This window comes from Eretmochelys imbricata, chromosome 10, assembly GCF_965152235.1.
Source record: "Eretmochelys imbricata isolate rEreImb1 chromosome 10, rEreImb1.hap1, whole genome shotgun sequence".
Taxonomy (NCBI): Eukaryota; Metazoa; Chordata; order Testudines; family Cheloniidae; genus Eretmochelys; species Eretmochelys imbricata.
This window is the reverse complement of record NC_135581.1, coordinates 61,112,421-61,128,572: the sequence shown is the minus strand read 5'-3', so window position 1 is coordinate 61,128,572 and position 16,152 is coordinate 61,112,421. Positions and strand designations below refer to the sequence as shown.

The window sequence follows — 16,152 nt, the reverse complement described above, 5'->3', positions numbered from 1 at the left end:
TTTAGACACTGCCAGAAGCCATGGGGAACAGAGCAGGATTTTACAGCACATTCAGGCTTCCTTCAGGATTTGGTTTCTGATGAACACAAGTGCTTTTTCCTGTCAAATGATACAAAAACATTGGTAGTTTACATGTTGAGTACATCCTGCCTGTCTACAGTCGCAGCTGATAAAATGTACACTCACTAATGATTCTGTTGGAGATACAAATATTTTTCTGGATCCTAAATTGCAGTTTTTGTGGGGAAAGGTTAATATAAATTACTCTCCATGGTTTCTGCCCTTTTAAAGAGCCTGATCTCATCTTACATATATAAGATTTACAAAGGAATGTTTACAAAGAAATTGGGAAATAGTACAAAAAAGAAAGAGAGTTGTCAGAGCAAAAAGGAACAAGACTTAACCCAGGTCGGACAGACAAAGAATCCAAAGTTTTCAAATACTTTGAAAAGCACTGTTAAAAAGATTGCAAAGTGTTCATCTGCTCGCAACTTGTCAACTGAAGAAGAGGAAGGTAATAAAGAATTTTCACTTTCTCCAACATTCAGTTACAGAGTTGCTATTGCCAATGGACTACAAAAGAGTATTTTTGTAACAAACAATAATAATGAGGAATTATTTCAAGATATCTCTTCAAATGATAGTTCATATTCTGAGTCATTAAGTGAAGTAAAGGGTAGCAGCAGGAAAAAGGAGTATTTATCACATACAATGCCTGTGAGACGCAACAGAAAGAGTTTGAGCAGCCTTGCTCCATCAGATGGAAGCTCTGATGGTGAACGTACTTTGCATACCCTAAAGCTAGGAGCTTTACGAAAACTAAGGAAATGGAAAAAGAGCCAAGAGTGTGTCTCATCGGACTCAGAGCTGAGCACATGGAAGAAATCATGGGGCCTAAGAAGCAAGTCATTAGACAGAACTGGTCGTCACCAGAAATCCAATGCCCTTGAACCAGGTTTTAGTTCAACTGGGTGTATTAGTCAAACGCATGATGTTATGGAAATGATCTTTAAAGAACTTCAGGGAATCAGTCAAATTGAAACAGAACTTTCTGAATTAAGAGGACACGTAAATGCTCTGAAACAATCCATTGATGAAATCTCTAGTAGCGTAGAAGTTGTACAAAGTGAAATTGAACAGTTGCGAACTGGATTTGTACAGTCCCGAAGGGAAACTCGAGACATTCACGACTACATTAAACAAATAGGCCACCCAGGAAACAAAGCAAGTCTTAGGTTTTTAAATGTGCCTGAAGACAGGTTTGAAAATATTGAAAATGTGGTTTACAGAATTTTAATAGACAGAATGGGGTTCTCAGAGGCACAAAACATGATTAAAATTGAATTGGCCCATAGATTAGGGCAACAAAGAGACTGTCCCAATGCAAAGCCTAGACCCATACTTGTATACTTTGAAACAGCACAACAGAGAGATTTAATTTTAAAAAAATCTTATAAACTTAAAGGAACCGGCATTGGAATTTCTACAGATATCCTTTCCCATGACATGAGGGAGAGAAAAGAGAGAGGACTGCCTTCCTCTCAGACATATGAAAGTATGGATATGAAACCAGAGCCCAAAACTAAAAAACATGACTGGGTATCACCTGATGACAGTGATAAAGAGCCGGAATCGGATATAAATAGGAATAGTTATGCAAAGATATCGAAATCAGCATTTCAGATAAAAGCGAGCACTACAAAGGGAAGTGTGGAGTCTCCAAATACCAGAATCCCTAGTAGGACTGTTGGTGGCAGCACCTTTCCAAATAAAACAAATTATGGTGAACAGTCACCAGAATTTGACAATGTGGATCAGCAATCAAAGACCTACTATTCAGATATGCCACCTGTATGGCATTCACAGAATGATTTTACAACTCCCAAACTTAGCCGTTCGGAGTCAGATTTTTCAAAATTGTGTCAGTCTTACTCTGAGGATTTTTCTGAGAATCAGTATTTTAGTAGAACAAATGGCAGCTCACTATTGTCTTCCTCAGATCGAGAGCTTTGGCAGAGAAGGCAAGATGAAACGTGCAACTGGTATGGTAGCTCTCAAGATCAGACTTTTAACCAAGATATGCAGCTTTATCCAGAGCAAAATGAAGCTGAAAACACTGAAACAGTTGACAGTGGTGTAAGCAATGGAGTAATGTGTGTATCTGGAGACAGAAGCCATTATAGTGATTCTCAATTCACCTTACATGATGATCTTTCACCATGGAAAGACTGGAATCAGTTGGATCAAGGCACAGACTTGGGCCTAGATTCATCCACACAAGAAGCTTTTGCTTATGATATGAGCAGCCCTTCAGACCAACAGATAGATTTTGGAAAGTGCCAAAGTTCTGACCTCCAGGATGATGCTGAAAGCTATGACTTTACCCTTGGTGGTAATTCCCCATCATGTCCCGGCCTTGACAGTGAAACACAAAGTCAGTGGATCAGCCAATATGATGATTATCAGGAAACAAATTCTAATTCCCTTTATCAAAATCAAAACAGATTGCCCATGATGTATAGAAGTCAAAGTGAACTACCAAGTGATGAATCGGAGGAAGCACCTCCTAAATCATGGCATAGTCGACTAAGTATAGACCTTTCTGACAAGACATTCAGCTTTCCTAAATTTGGATCTACACTTCAGCGTGCTAAATCAGCCCTGGAAGTGGTCTGGAACAAAAGCACACAAAGTTTAAGTGGATATGATGATAGTGGGTCATCTTTTATGGGGAGATTTAGGACTTTATCCCAGTCTACTGCTAATGAATCAAGCACAACCCTTGATTCTGATGTTTATACAGAGCCTTGTTATTACAAAGCTGAGGATGAGGAAGATTTAAGTGAGCCAGGTGGTGAGAATGAAACAGATTATGTAGAAGTAATGGAACAAGTTCTTGCTAAACTAGAAAATAGAACTAACACCAATGAAACTGATCAACAGGTACAGGAGTATGAACTTGAACAGTTTTCATATGAAACGCCATACGCAACACTACAAGAAGATGAATATGACCAGCAGTTTGACAAACTGACCATCGAAGATGGGTTGGAACCTGCAGAAGATATAGCTGCTGAAACAGAAGTCAGGGGAGATGAAAATCAAAATATTACAGTGATGCCTATTGAAATTGCAAAGAAAAAGAGACTACGCCCATCATTTAAAGACGCTGCTTTAAAAGCCTACAAGAAGCAAATGAGTGAGTTGGAAGAGAAGATCCTTGCTGGAGGTACTGATTAAATATTGTCTAGTAAACAAACTTTGCTGTCATAATTAAAGATTACCCTTATTTTCTATATAGGGCCCAATCCTTCTCCCATAGAATTCAATGACAGAATGCCCATTGACTTCAGGAGGAACAGTTATTAGACTCTTTAATAAAATTCATATTTTCAGTCTTGGGGTGAAATCCTGGCCCTACTGAAGTCAACGGGAGTTTTGCAGTTGAATTCAGTGTATTCTCAGACTATATTCTGGAAGTCTGATTTGAATATGTTTTTGTTAGCTTTAATATGCCACACAGATGATTTAAAAACAATTTAAATTTTGTATTGTAAATGAATAGTGGATGAAAACTCAGCATTGTTTCATTAGGTTAAACTCTCAGTTAAATTGACTATGTAGTCTGGTTTTAATTAATACATTTTCACACAACTTTATAAGTGGAATAGCTAGGAACCCAAAGTGTTCTAATATGACAGTATTTTTCCAGCCCCCTTTCATATAGATGATTGGTTTTATGCTCATCTTGATGACCATGTAGGTTAGATCTCTGAGCAACATAACTTTCTATGCTACCTTAATTAGTATATAAATCATTGGTCTGAATTCTGTTCTTAGTTAAATTAATACAAGCCCATTGAAGTTTGTCCTGAGATAATAATTAAAAGGGGGAAAAGGTATATGTGATATCTTCAGTGTAAATGAAAAATATGGGGCTTGTATCATGCTTATGTCAGAGATTGCACATGCAGACACAATATGGTCCACTACCTTTATTTTCCTTATTAATGGCTCCATACTCAAATATCCTTTCAATGGGTATATGATTATAATTACTGTAGTAATCCACAGAAGAGAGTCCATTCTTAATATTTCATATTTTGAATCTATTCGTGTACTTGGACATTCACAATTAATTAGGACTACATAATTACTATGACTAGCAGATGGTAATTGTCACCTTAACTGAATCTTTGCTCAGTTGCTAATAGTTGCTATGAAAAAATATAATCTGATACTTTCACTTGAAAGATGAAGAATTGTGCCTTCAGCTAAAAAAATTTATTTTGTAGTAATTAGTGCCTCAGAAGCTTTGAATGTTATGAAGTTCTTTTGTACTTAGAAAACTATTTTTATAATAAATGTGCAGTCAAATTGAAAATATGTTGCATAGCCAAATAAGTACCATTCAACTAGACTTCATGTTGGATTTAAATGATAACACTTCTCATAGGTTGGCATTTTTCAGACATTTCTTCAATACTATGCTAGAAACCAGATACTGTATTTATGGAAAATGGGTCAGCAGTTTGACATATATTTTCGTTTCTCTCCAGGCTCATTACTACCAACCAAAACTTAAAGACAGTAAAAGTAGTTAATCAGGATGCTTAGACAATATTATTGAATAGGGACAGGAAAAAGGTTAGAAAAGCAATTGTTAAGGAAGCTACATATAGAGAATATAACAGAGTGAAACCCATATTAAAGACCACTGCTAGTAGGCAGAGCCCAGGTCTTAGAATATAGTCCCAAACAAATGAAAAGTTAGATGTGTGTTTTATCTCCTATGATCAGCTTTCTGAAATGCAGAAAAAGTGATCCCTCGCTCACTCCTGCAAGTGAAAGGATGTCCACTGAAGGCATTTAAATAGAATAAATCTACTGAAGGCTTCCTCTTAATCAGAAATCTGGTATTTCTATTGTAAATTCTTGAACCATTACTGACGGTATGTTACAATCTCACAGAGATGGAATTTTTGTTCTGTGTACCTGGCTATTCGCCAAGGGACCAGTGTGTGGGGATGGGGGCACCGAATCCTATTCCCTGGATAGAGGGCTGTGGGGCACAGAGCACTCACATAGTTATGGCATATGAGGCCCTGGGCTGTAGTTTTGGCCAGGTCTATTCCATGCACCACGAGGAAAGTGCATGGGAACCAGAAGATCTGTGTAGTTGGCAGACCAGCTGGTGACATTGAGGCTACTCCCCTGGCCTGTCCACGACCCCTGTGAGCACAGAGTGAGCCCTCTCAGAGGTTGGCTCTGCATCATGATGTCTGTTGTTCAATAATGTCTGAATGGTTCCACTGTTTTGTCCTTTCCCCACCCACAAAGGGAGGACATGGATTGCACCCATAATTGGTCATTGTTAGTGGTTAGGATGTAGGAATTCTCAATTCCTGCCCTTTATTGCACCGGGCCATATTTTCTAACAAAACCTAACTGCCCATTGTGCTTGGTTTTAATGGTTGATGTAATATTTTATGTTAAATGGGCTGCTTCACTTGGATCTACATGCTTACAATATACCCTGAATTTACATGTTTCTAGAATACCCAGTAGTATTGCAGGAGCCCTGATTTTAAACTTGCAATATATATGTAACAGTTGGGATCTTTTTATTTTCAAACTTATGTTAAAATTTCCTTCTCTGTGTTTTCTATTTGCTGAGTGACATACTGTACTGTTTCAGCCAAATCTCTTTCTTTCATTATTTTTCAATGAGCAGGAAGATGGTGGTACAGTAAGATTTCATTCCCAGATAAGGGAAAGGCATTATTAGAGCACTTTGTATCTGTATCTGAAGAAGGATGTCTTTTTAATACCATTTTCCCAAAGAAAGAAACCATTAAACTCCAATTTGTGTTTAAATTACATGGAAGTTTTGAAGTATTTTAAAATAAGTATAGGAAACAAAGAAGCATATTAAGCTTTATAGCGCCTTGCCAGGCTGCCAATTTTCAAACCACTTTTGTTTTTTAGAGGCTGACGCTTGCCTGGCCAAAGAGCATTAAAATTCAATTAGCTAATTAAGCAGGATAGTTTGGGGCATTACATTTATATTTGCAGTAACCAGTCATATTTTTTAAAGAAACGTGAATAATTTAGGGCTGCATTACTTCTGCGAATAGCTTGTTGATTATTTTCCCCTGTAACTGTGATTTATATCAGCTTGTGATTTCTTATTAATGGATAAAAGAGTGTTGGTCTCAGTTCAGCTGTTTGAAAGAATCCTTACTATATCACCAGCGCATAAAGCGCACCATTTAAAGATTCTCTCAATCTCTTCTTAATGGCCATACGGATTGATGGATGGCATGTTGCTCAGCCAGAGATACTACTAGATAATATAATAGTATCATTACTCCAAATTACTCCAAACAGCAAAGCTCAGATAAATAAGTACATTCTGTTGTTTCACTCCAGTAACTCATGAGTTAAAGGTCACCAGGGACCTTTGGATATAAATAAGAATTCCTCTATAGTGTTCCCATTTGATGGTCTCATTCTCTCTTTATAGCAAGAGAGATAACATATACAGTGGGCTCACTGCAGATTATTATTTATTTCCACAAGTTCCTGTTGACCTGCTGAAGTGAGAGTAATCAGATGTATGTATGAGAGGGAAAGTGAATAACACACAGATAATCATAAGATTTAAAAGTTTTATAAGCTCATTTTAGGATGTTTTGTACCACAAACTACAGCACTGTTTGTGAAACCATCCAAACTCAAGATGTGTATGCTGTGTAAGAATAGTTGGGTACCAAGAGCAGTATCAGGAAAATAATGCCTAATAGTCTACTTCAGACAATATTTCATAATCAAGAATTATTTTAGCTCTCTGATTTACTGCTATTTCCTTTCTCCTAACCTGTTAATATTTGTAATAATCTTGTCAGATTTGGGGGGCCTATACTGTTTCCTCTCCCCAGGCTCCCTTTCTGCTCCTAACTACATGTTCCCTAACTATTCCCCTTTTCCTTCCTGTCTTCTGTTTTCTGAAGCTCTCTCAGAGAGGGGCTCTCTGGCCAGTACCGGTCCTCTCCCCTCTGGACCTAACACTTTGGGGATCAGATCCCAGAGATCCAACAAATGCAAATCTGGTAGAGGCAGCTTCTGGTGCAGGGGCCATGTGAGGGGTGGAACATGAAGGATCAGCGTAGCAAAGTTCCACTAAGTCAGAAAGGCAACATAACCAGTGTGTTTCTACTGCACAAAAGGGGAAGACTGTAAGGGGAACCACATCAAAGATGTGAGTGGGCTGGGCATGGTCAGGCCAGGGGGACCTGCTATTGTGTGGGTCCTCCAATTCGGCACTGGAGAAGAAGTGTGTGTGAGTTCATTGGGCTGGAATCACCTCCGCCAAGAAGCTAGGAATGTGCTCCACAGGCGTGAGGAAGGATTCCTGACCCTGTGATGCATCTGCTTAGTGCCAGGCCCATCTACTCAGACTGGGAACTAGGCTCTGGGTTTGGCTATTCAAATTTATGTAATGATTTTTTCCACCTATTAGGGGCTTAGTCAGTCAGACCCTTCCTACGTAAGGAACTAGAGGATTTATGGGAACTGTACCATGATCTCTGAAGCCCTGTAAGGCTGGGTGGAGTGGCTTTTCCACTCTGTTAGGTTTCTGGTGCTGCTGTGAGGAGAGGGGAAAAGTAGGTTCCATTAAAAGGCAAATGTTTCCATACAATTACCTCATGCTGGCATGAGATAACACAGTAATTCTCCCTACACTTACAATAGGACAGCTGTTCTCAAACTATGGGTCGGGACCCCAAAGTGGGTCGTGACCCCATTGTAATGGGGTCACCAGGTCTTGCATTAGACTTGCTGGGGCCCAGGGCCAAGCCCGAGCCCCAGGGCCGAAGGCCAAGCCTGAACCCCAGGTCTGAAGCCAAAGCTCAAGCCCCACTGCCTGGGGCCAAAGCCCAAGGGCTTCAGCCCTGGGTGATGGGGCTCAGGTTTTGGCTTTGGCCCCCATGCCTGGGGTGGTGGGGCTTGGGTGGGCTCAGGCTTCAATCCCCCCCCGGGGTCATGTGTGTCATTTTTGTTATCAGAAGGCGGTTGCAGTGCAATTAAGTTTGAGAACCCCTGCCAAATACTCTAGTATCTGAGATACCACAGTGCAGTAACAGTGAGGAAATAATAATGCTTTTTAATAGTGAGTGGCTGTGGATTGTGCCGTTTTGCATGTCTTTTGCTAACCTGAGAGATAGAAGCCATTATTTCCTTGCCTGAGATGCCAACTCTCCCAGAGACGCTGGAGGCTAACTCCTGTTCATACTACACTAACAAACCCTGTTGAGAATAGTTTGTCTTTTTTAATGACTCAGCCATCCCCATGATCAAAAATTCAACTGGCATCCATTTGGGAATTTCATGTCTGGAAATATAGAGGCTCAGGGCTGGCATTGCCACCTTTACTTTATGCAAGAATGTTGCTGCTAAAAAATAAAAACCAGCACTTCTCTTTAACTTAATTCTACCTAGCCCTTGGCTTGCGTCATAAAATTATCACAGTTATGCTTAAGGAATCCCAAGTTTTCTGGCTGACATTTCTGTGGCTTTAAAATGATATAAGTTTTGACCTGCCATGGATGGCTTTGGGGTGAAATGCACCCCTGGGCAGAGGGCTAGCACAAGTACCATGCACCACTTCGGGTCTGTTTTGAAGGCTTAAGGGGAACTAAAGCTATGCATAGATCTTGAGCTGGCCCTGACACTGGGGTGAGGTTCACTCATAATGATGTAATGACATTTGTTTTTTAAAAAATCCTCTTTGAGATGTTTTTTTCTGCACAGAGCCTAATGGCAATTTTCATCTCTCCAATCTCAAGAAGACTCTCAGTAAAAAAAAATCCACTGTTAACTAACTGAATAGGTTGTATGCTGTCTTTGTGTTATTCTGAAAGAATAGCCTGGACAGAGGAAAGACTTTAGAAAACAGAAGTTGTTAATGATACTGAGCAAGAAAATTTTATCTGTCGTGCCTCAAAATCTGAAAGTAAAATGTTCACTGGAACAAGGTTTTACTTGTATTGTATCATATACCTAATGGATTTTGGCCTGGAGTGATGGAAGACATGGTGACAGTCTGATATTATCCTTTGGTATTCTGAACAAACCCTATGGAATTAAGATTGTCTATACTTAAGTTTGGTCCTTTAACTATGCTGGCAAAGGTAAAGTGATGCTCACACATACGCCAACACATGCACCAAGTGTGGAAACGGTTATACTGATATAACTTTTGGGAATCCAAATAAACTATACCAGCATAAAACACCTTTATAATGATGTAGTATTGTGTAGACAAAGTTATATCAGCAAATAAATCACACCCCCTACCCAACATGGTTATACTGGTAAAACTTTTAATGTGGGGATCAGCCCTGAAGTCTAAGTAGTTGCTGTGCTAGGGCTGCTGAAACTGAAGGAGAAGATCAAGCAAGTGCTTCCTGGTGGAGGAGGTTAACACGTTGTGGCCAAGAAACAGTTATGCAAACATGTGTCCACCTTGTCACGTTTTCTCCTCTTTCTGATAGGCCAGTTGTGATTGCTCCTAAAAAGGAAACCTATGTGCTAAAAGTCAGTGAACATTTCTGGAAACTTCTCTTCCACCATTTCATATAAAAAAAGATACCCCCTTTAACCGCAGAGTGGACACTTGTAAAATATCCTGAGTGTCATCTGCGAATTCTGAATCTTTAAAAATAATCTTAGAATTTTAAGTTTGAAGTTGTCTCAGGTGCTTGAGGGAGACAGAGAGACAGTGTAATAAAGAGCCAATAATGGATCATTTTAAGAGGGTCAACTCCTAGAGTTCCTTCTGAAAGAAGTGGCTCTCTGATGGTTGAGTTTTGTGTGAATGTAGAGAGAAACTGTAAATTTTAAAATTTTAGGTTTTCTGTGGGACTGATCCTCAAGTCTAGCTGAACTCAGGGCAGGAACCAAAATGAGAAGGGGTAAAAGGTGGCTTTGTGCTATCCTGATATCTCTCTACTCCTTTGATCTTGGGGCAAACTGGTGGCCAGTTTGGTTCCCAGAGCATGTCAGAGCAGCCTCAAGACTGCACTAACTTGTATCTTCCTGCAATGGTTATCTCAGCACCAGGGATGAGCAGAATGCAGCAGTTCTCCTGCAATGCCACCACCTCCAGCCACCATTCAATAGACCTACAATGTTGGGGATGTATAGAGCAGGGAAATCCCTGATTAGCTGATTCGACCAGACACAAGGGCAAGGATCTAGTGCAATGTTGAACATAAATCTAATAATCTGATAATTGAATTGAGTTTAGATTTATTTTCCTGTTCAATGTACACATGGTGATATAAAATGAAGTGGAAGAGATTTGTCTCCATTCAGTTGGAAGGCAGTATGTATGTCCTGTTTGTTTAGCAAAGTCTATTAAAATTATCTCAGATTTTATATTAGTTTGCATTTTTATAACAGAAGCATAGTTCAATCAAATTCTGTTCACCCCAGTCTTTACAACAATTACAGTATTCATCAAGTTATTGGCATTTAAAATACTTTGAAATGAGGAATATAGATTTTTTTTTTAAAGAGTATTCCTGTAAAGTTCTGTGGCCTTTCAGTAGAAACATTTAAAAATATATTTACCAGAGCTAAAAGAACACCTGTGCATGAATGTCAGTTTCAAGGACATATTTATAAATTGCACTGTGCTCTTCTGTGGAAATGAGCACAAATTAATATTTTATCTCCAAGATAAAAGGCAGTTTCTGTTTTTAGTTCCAAAATATTTAAGCATTTTCCTTAGATCCCTGTATTTTAGAAATGAAAAAAGTCTGCATAATTTTAATGTAATGACTTTGGGATAAAAGGGATCCACACAGCTATTTCTTGATGTGGAAATTAAATTATCTGAATTACTAGAATTATACAGAGCATGTTTAATCCACCAAGAAAATAAAGACCCAAACATGAAACATTTTAATGACCGGAAAAATATAAATTGGTAAATAACTCATAGTATAGATGGTCCCTATTCTTTCTTTCTGTGATATTTTGAAAGAAGCCGAATATTACAAACCATTGCTAGGCTCAGTAGATTTCTCTTTTTGATGCTTGTGCTTCATTCACACTGCCTTTTGAGTGCCATATGTTCTTTGGGCCAAGTTTTGTAGATTGTCTATTGACCGAATTTTCATTGATTTCAATGGGACTTCTGCACATAATGAAGCTAAAGAAGTAGGTCCTTTGATAAAAGAACATATCTATGTACTCCAAGCGCCAAACCCTAGGTCCTTACTCAGGCAAAACTTGAATAAAGATTATGGACTTTGGCCCCAAAATCTGTAGACTATTCATTAGCTAACTTGTTTGTGCAGAACTCCTGTGAGAACTACAAACTCAACGTGGGGGACTAGCAGAAGCCCCTATCTTTCTGCATTACTCCTGATGTCAGAGACTCCCACGTCTGCCTCCTGACCAAGCTGCTGCCTGATCTGATAGCTAGCAATGTCTCTCTAGAGGAGCTGGCCCACAAGAGGCAGCACAGTTGGGGTCTTCTGCCCTATGTGGTGCTGGGGGTCTCTGAGGTTTGGAGACCTAGTCATACCCTTGGCCCTGGTCCTTTTGTAGTGTGAACAAACAGCTATGGGCCTACCCACTGACCAAGACCAAACTACACTATGCCAGCTTCCAATGGTGTGTCAGAGGTCCAGAGACTTTACAGACCCTGGTTGGGCCATTCCCTTGGTGCAGCTATCGATGCTGATGGTGCAATTTCTGATTGCACTCTGGAACCAGGGGAATGACTGGGGCTTTATGCTCTCCTGCTAGTAACCACATTTTGGCTCAGGAAGCCTCGCTGTGCCAATCTTCCCCTCCTTGGAGGAAAATGTAACTGTAACTTAAAGTGTCCACGATTCTTTATAACTTAATGATCTTAACACCATTTCCACTTTTTCCAATTGAACATCTTGAATTTTCCCTCTATCTTTATTTTTTGTCTTATGCAAATTAAAAAGTGCATAGTTTGATTTGCAAAATGGAGAGAGGGAGCTTTCTAGGTGAGAGGGATTATTTTTTACTATTATCTAATAAATTACAATTTCCTCTTCCATATCTGACCTACTGTATAGTATGTAGAGAACAGTGCCCCGTTACACATTCAGAGAGACTGCACCAATAAGGTTTGGGCAAAAGTTAAAACAATTCTTGAGGAATAGTTTCATGTTCAAACTAGGGCTGGTTCCAAGTCCTAAAGCTTGCATCCAGAACTGATCTTTCCACATTTAGGGAGGGTGTTTTGATCTACGATGAAATCCTGGCTCCAATAAAGTCAATTGGCAAAGTTCCCAGTGACTTTCACAGGGACAGGATTTCACCCCTTGTGTTCTGGTGCAAGCTCATCTCCATACCAAACTGTGTAAGAGTTCTGAAAAACAAGATAAAAGTATAGAGAGAAAAAGGGAGAATTAACCATAAAGTATAAAAATATGAAACCTCTTATTTCCTCTCTTTCATGGCACCATGCTATAGTGTTTAGAGGACATGACCAGGATCCAGAAACTTCTGAATTATATTCTGGCCTCTGCCAGTTACCAGCTGTGTTGCCTCAGCAAATCACTTTGGACCATATTTTAAAAAGTGACTTCTAAGTGTGGGTCCCATTTTCAAGAGTTGCTGAGAATCTCTAGCTCCCCTTAAGTTTAAAGTGAGCTCTGTCTTTGAAAATTAGATATCTAAAGTTGGGCATCCAAAAATTAAGGTATAAAGGATCAAAGGCCCCTTTTGAAAATGTTGGCCTTACCCGTTCGGTGCCTCCTTTCCCCATTCTGTAAAATGAGGATACTACTACTACAAGGGTACTAGGATTAATTACTTAGCATCTTACAGATAACTGAAATTGTGAAGTGTTGCATAAATGCTTACTAGTATTTTTGTGGTTTCTTTTCCATCCCCACTTCCCCCTAGAAGCTAATGTGAAAGTAGATCTGTTGCCAAAGGGAGGTATATAGGTGCAATGCTTTCCCTGAAAAGATCTTGTTTTCACCTGCAAGCAGGAGACTGCTGCATTTTCCCTTTATAATGCTTCTACAGTTGAAGCCTTCCAGTATGCTAATCTTTCATGTGAGTGAGCCTAAATTCCCTAGAGGTGGAAACAGAAGTATACATTCATTCTGTGTAATATATGTTTTAATCCCTCACCTGCTGACTTTGGCAATCGTATTGTATCCTATTTCTGCAACCATAACTCACTACTTTTCTTGGCTCGTTTAGCACAAGAAGGAGGGAAAGGAATTAATGCTTCTCAAGAGACCTCTAGGTAGTGTTGATTCTGGAAGTGCTGATTGGGAGCTTAAACGGGCAGGTTGGCTGGCATGACCTTTTATTATAAAAATAAGCAAACCTCCAAAATGCTAAACACTTGCTTTAAAAACAGTGAAAGAGGGTGGAAGGACAAGCAAGGTTTCAGCTTTCTCTTATCTCAGAAATATGCTTTATAGATAACACACCTGTGTAAAAGTCCTTGTACTGCAGTATGAAGAACTGTCATCTCTGTGTGTGTGAGAACTGAGATATGAAAAATATCTTCATGCCTTACATTATATAGTGATTACGTCACTTCTATATAGATTATTCGGCAGTCAGATTGATTTTATATGCACCCCCTTAGGGAGGCATTCTCTACAGCGCCCCTAAAACACACCTTTTAGCATGATGGCATTCTGCCAACTAATAGCTCACATTCACTCAACACATCGCACAAATGTTACACCCAATTATTCCTTGCGTGTACTGTCTCTGATAACTTCTAATGAGCACAGTTCAACCAAACAGTGCATGGTTTTTGACTTGGCTTATAGAGGTACCTATGGGACAAGAGTTGTGCAGGGAAGTACCTTTATTCAAGGATGGCAATGGATTTGCTCCCACCAGTGCCATCTTGTTGGCTATATCTTTTTTTTACACATAGTGCATTTTTTAGGAAAAAATAATTAACAGGAATTAATATGATGGATAATAAAATATACAAGGGCTTCATACTGTGAATATTCAGTAGTACGTGATATATTTTCTTTAGGTGAATATAGACTAAGGAACATAACTTCTTAATAAACAAGCCTGTAAAATATAGTATGAGCAGGAGATATAGTATCTGAGTAGGCATCATTTCATACTAGAAATCTAAATGGGGAACAGCACAATAGTGAGACTCTCCAGTACCCCTGACAGAGGAATCACATCACAGAAGTCTACCATAGTGTAGTGCAGACAAAAACAATGCACAGTCAGAAGAATACAAAAAATAGATGTTAGTTGTTTTGTACGTATTTGTATACTTACAGCTACAGCTGCTAGTCAGATGCCATGAACTTGAGTTGGGAGGATGATGACTTTACCCTTCCTGACAACCATCTGTCTCGCTACTCATAAATGACTGGGGAAGTGACTGCTGAATATTTAAAAAAAAAAATAGCATGGGACTGCCACTGCTTCTTCTCGGCAACCTCATCTCTTCCACCATCCCATTGATGGCTTTGCCACTCTTCTGTTGTATTGTAATGGCGGGTTGTTTCTCGTCCAGATTCTTTCCTCGCCCTTTCTCTTCTTCTAAGTCACGACACTCAGTATAGTATGTGGTTGCCTGCTGCTGTATGGCCTTTTACTTGTGTGGTTTTAACTCCAGAACTTCTTGTACTTAATGTTCCTGAGATAGCTCTGAAGCTGTTTGCTATTAACCTAACAATGCTAACTGTAATTGCCTGTTTGTTTGTTTCTGAGATCGTTTGTCTTCTGTTCACAGCTGCTGAATTTCCCCTGAAATATGTTGGTTTTTATTTCTGAAAGTTCCCCTACCTATTGAGTTCCTGTAATTCTATCTGCAGTTTGGTCCTAAAGTCTCAATTTGGTGCTGACTCTGGTGAAACTCCAATTGATCAACCCTATTTTTAATTGCTCTTCCTAGAGTTACTTTGGATTATGAGTGTCCATTAATGTTCTCTATGAGCAGTGTTTAGCAGATCAGACTGTAGCATATACTAGTGGAGTTGGAGTTAGTATTATTGTAATTGGTATGGATGCTGAAGTTTTGAATGGATAATCAAATGCAGGTGTAGACCTGCTGTTGTGCAACACAGGTGTTTTGAAGCAGGCAAGTTGTTCCTAAGTCTTAGGGAGCCTTCTGAACAAGGGAATTTGAGTTACTGACTGTGGTAAATAGCCTGGAAGAAAACCTCTCAGTTACTGAAACTCCTGTAAATCTTCCTAGTTTTGAGAGAATGAGCAGTTGGATTTAAATTTCGGCTCATGTGTCAACAATAGAATTATTAATGCAGATCCATTCCTATCCTTTTACCACCCACCAACCTCAACTGAGTTCAGTGGAGTTAAAAAGGTGTAACTGAGGGCATTTTTTTTCTGCAAAATCTATATTACCAGTTGTGATGCATGAGCCTAAATGAACACAGATTTACATTGTATCCCAGACTGCAGTTGTCTGCACTGCAGTTGGGTGGGGGAAAACATACTTTTTATTTGTAAAATGGACATGTTTATTATGGAGACACTGAGACAATATATATGCCACTTCTACCAAATCACTTTTCAGCAGAGAACCATACTTTAAATTGTAACAGTGTTGAAACAGAAATGTTGAATTGTGCCTTGTACCACTTACTGAAGTGTGTACCCCATTTTTAAAATTCTCATTGATATTAAACATATTAACCCTTCAACTACCATCATGAACCTAGGAGTGTTAGTAGACTCTGCTCTGAGCTCTTGGTTATGTAAACTTCAAAAGGTGTACAGGTTTTATTCATATATGTTTATCATGACAGCTTAAGTGTAGAAACAGATCTGAAAATCAAACAAGAGCAAGTGGGTTTAGAATTCTGATTGTATCAGAAATAATATAAAAATGTGATATGTGCTTGCAAGTAAACCCAAGACGTTAGGATATGTGTATGTACATTTTTACCTCAGGAAAGGTTTGATTCAATTCAGATAATGGGCAAAGGTTTTGGTTGTTCATTTTCACTGTTTCTATTCCATGATGAATTAGTCTCTGCAACATGTTTTACCATCTTAGGGCCAGATCCAGGGAGGTGCATCCCTGCTGCTGCACAGAGCCCCATTGAAGACAATTAGGTTTGACAATGG

General features: G+C 39.2%; 1 protein-coding gene across 2 annotated transcripts in view; it reads left to right on the top strand.

Moving 5' to 3' along the window:
• Positions 1-267: 267 nt before the first annotated feature.
• The window catches only part of UNC13C (unc-13 homolog C), a 387,958-nt gene continuing 372,073 nt past the window's right edge, over positions 268-16,152 (top strand). The window contains exon 1 of one of the 2 annotated variants that reach the window (XM_077828069.1): positions 268-3,229. In XM_077828069.1, the coding sequence (XP_077684195.1) occupies positions 271-3,229 (2,959 nt within the window). In that variant the 5' untranslated portion in view covers positions 268-270. The remainder of the gene's footprint in view (positions 3,230-16,152) is intronic. The other variant, XM_077828068.1, reaches the window with a different exon arrangement.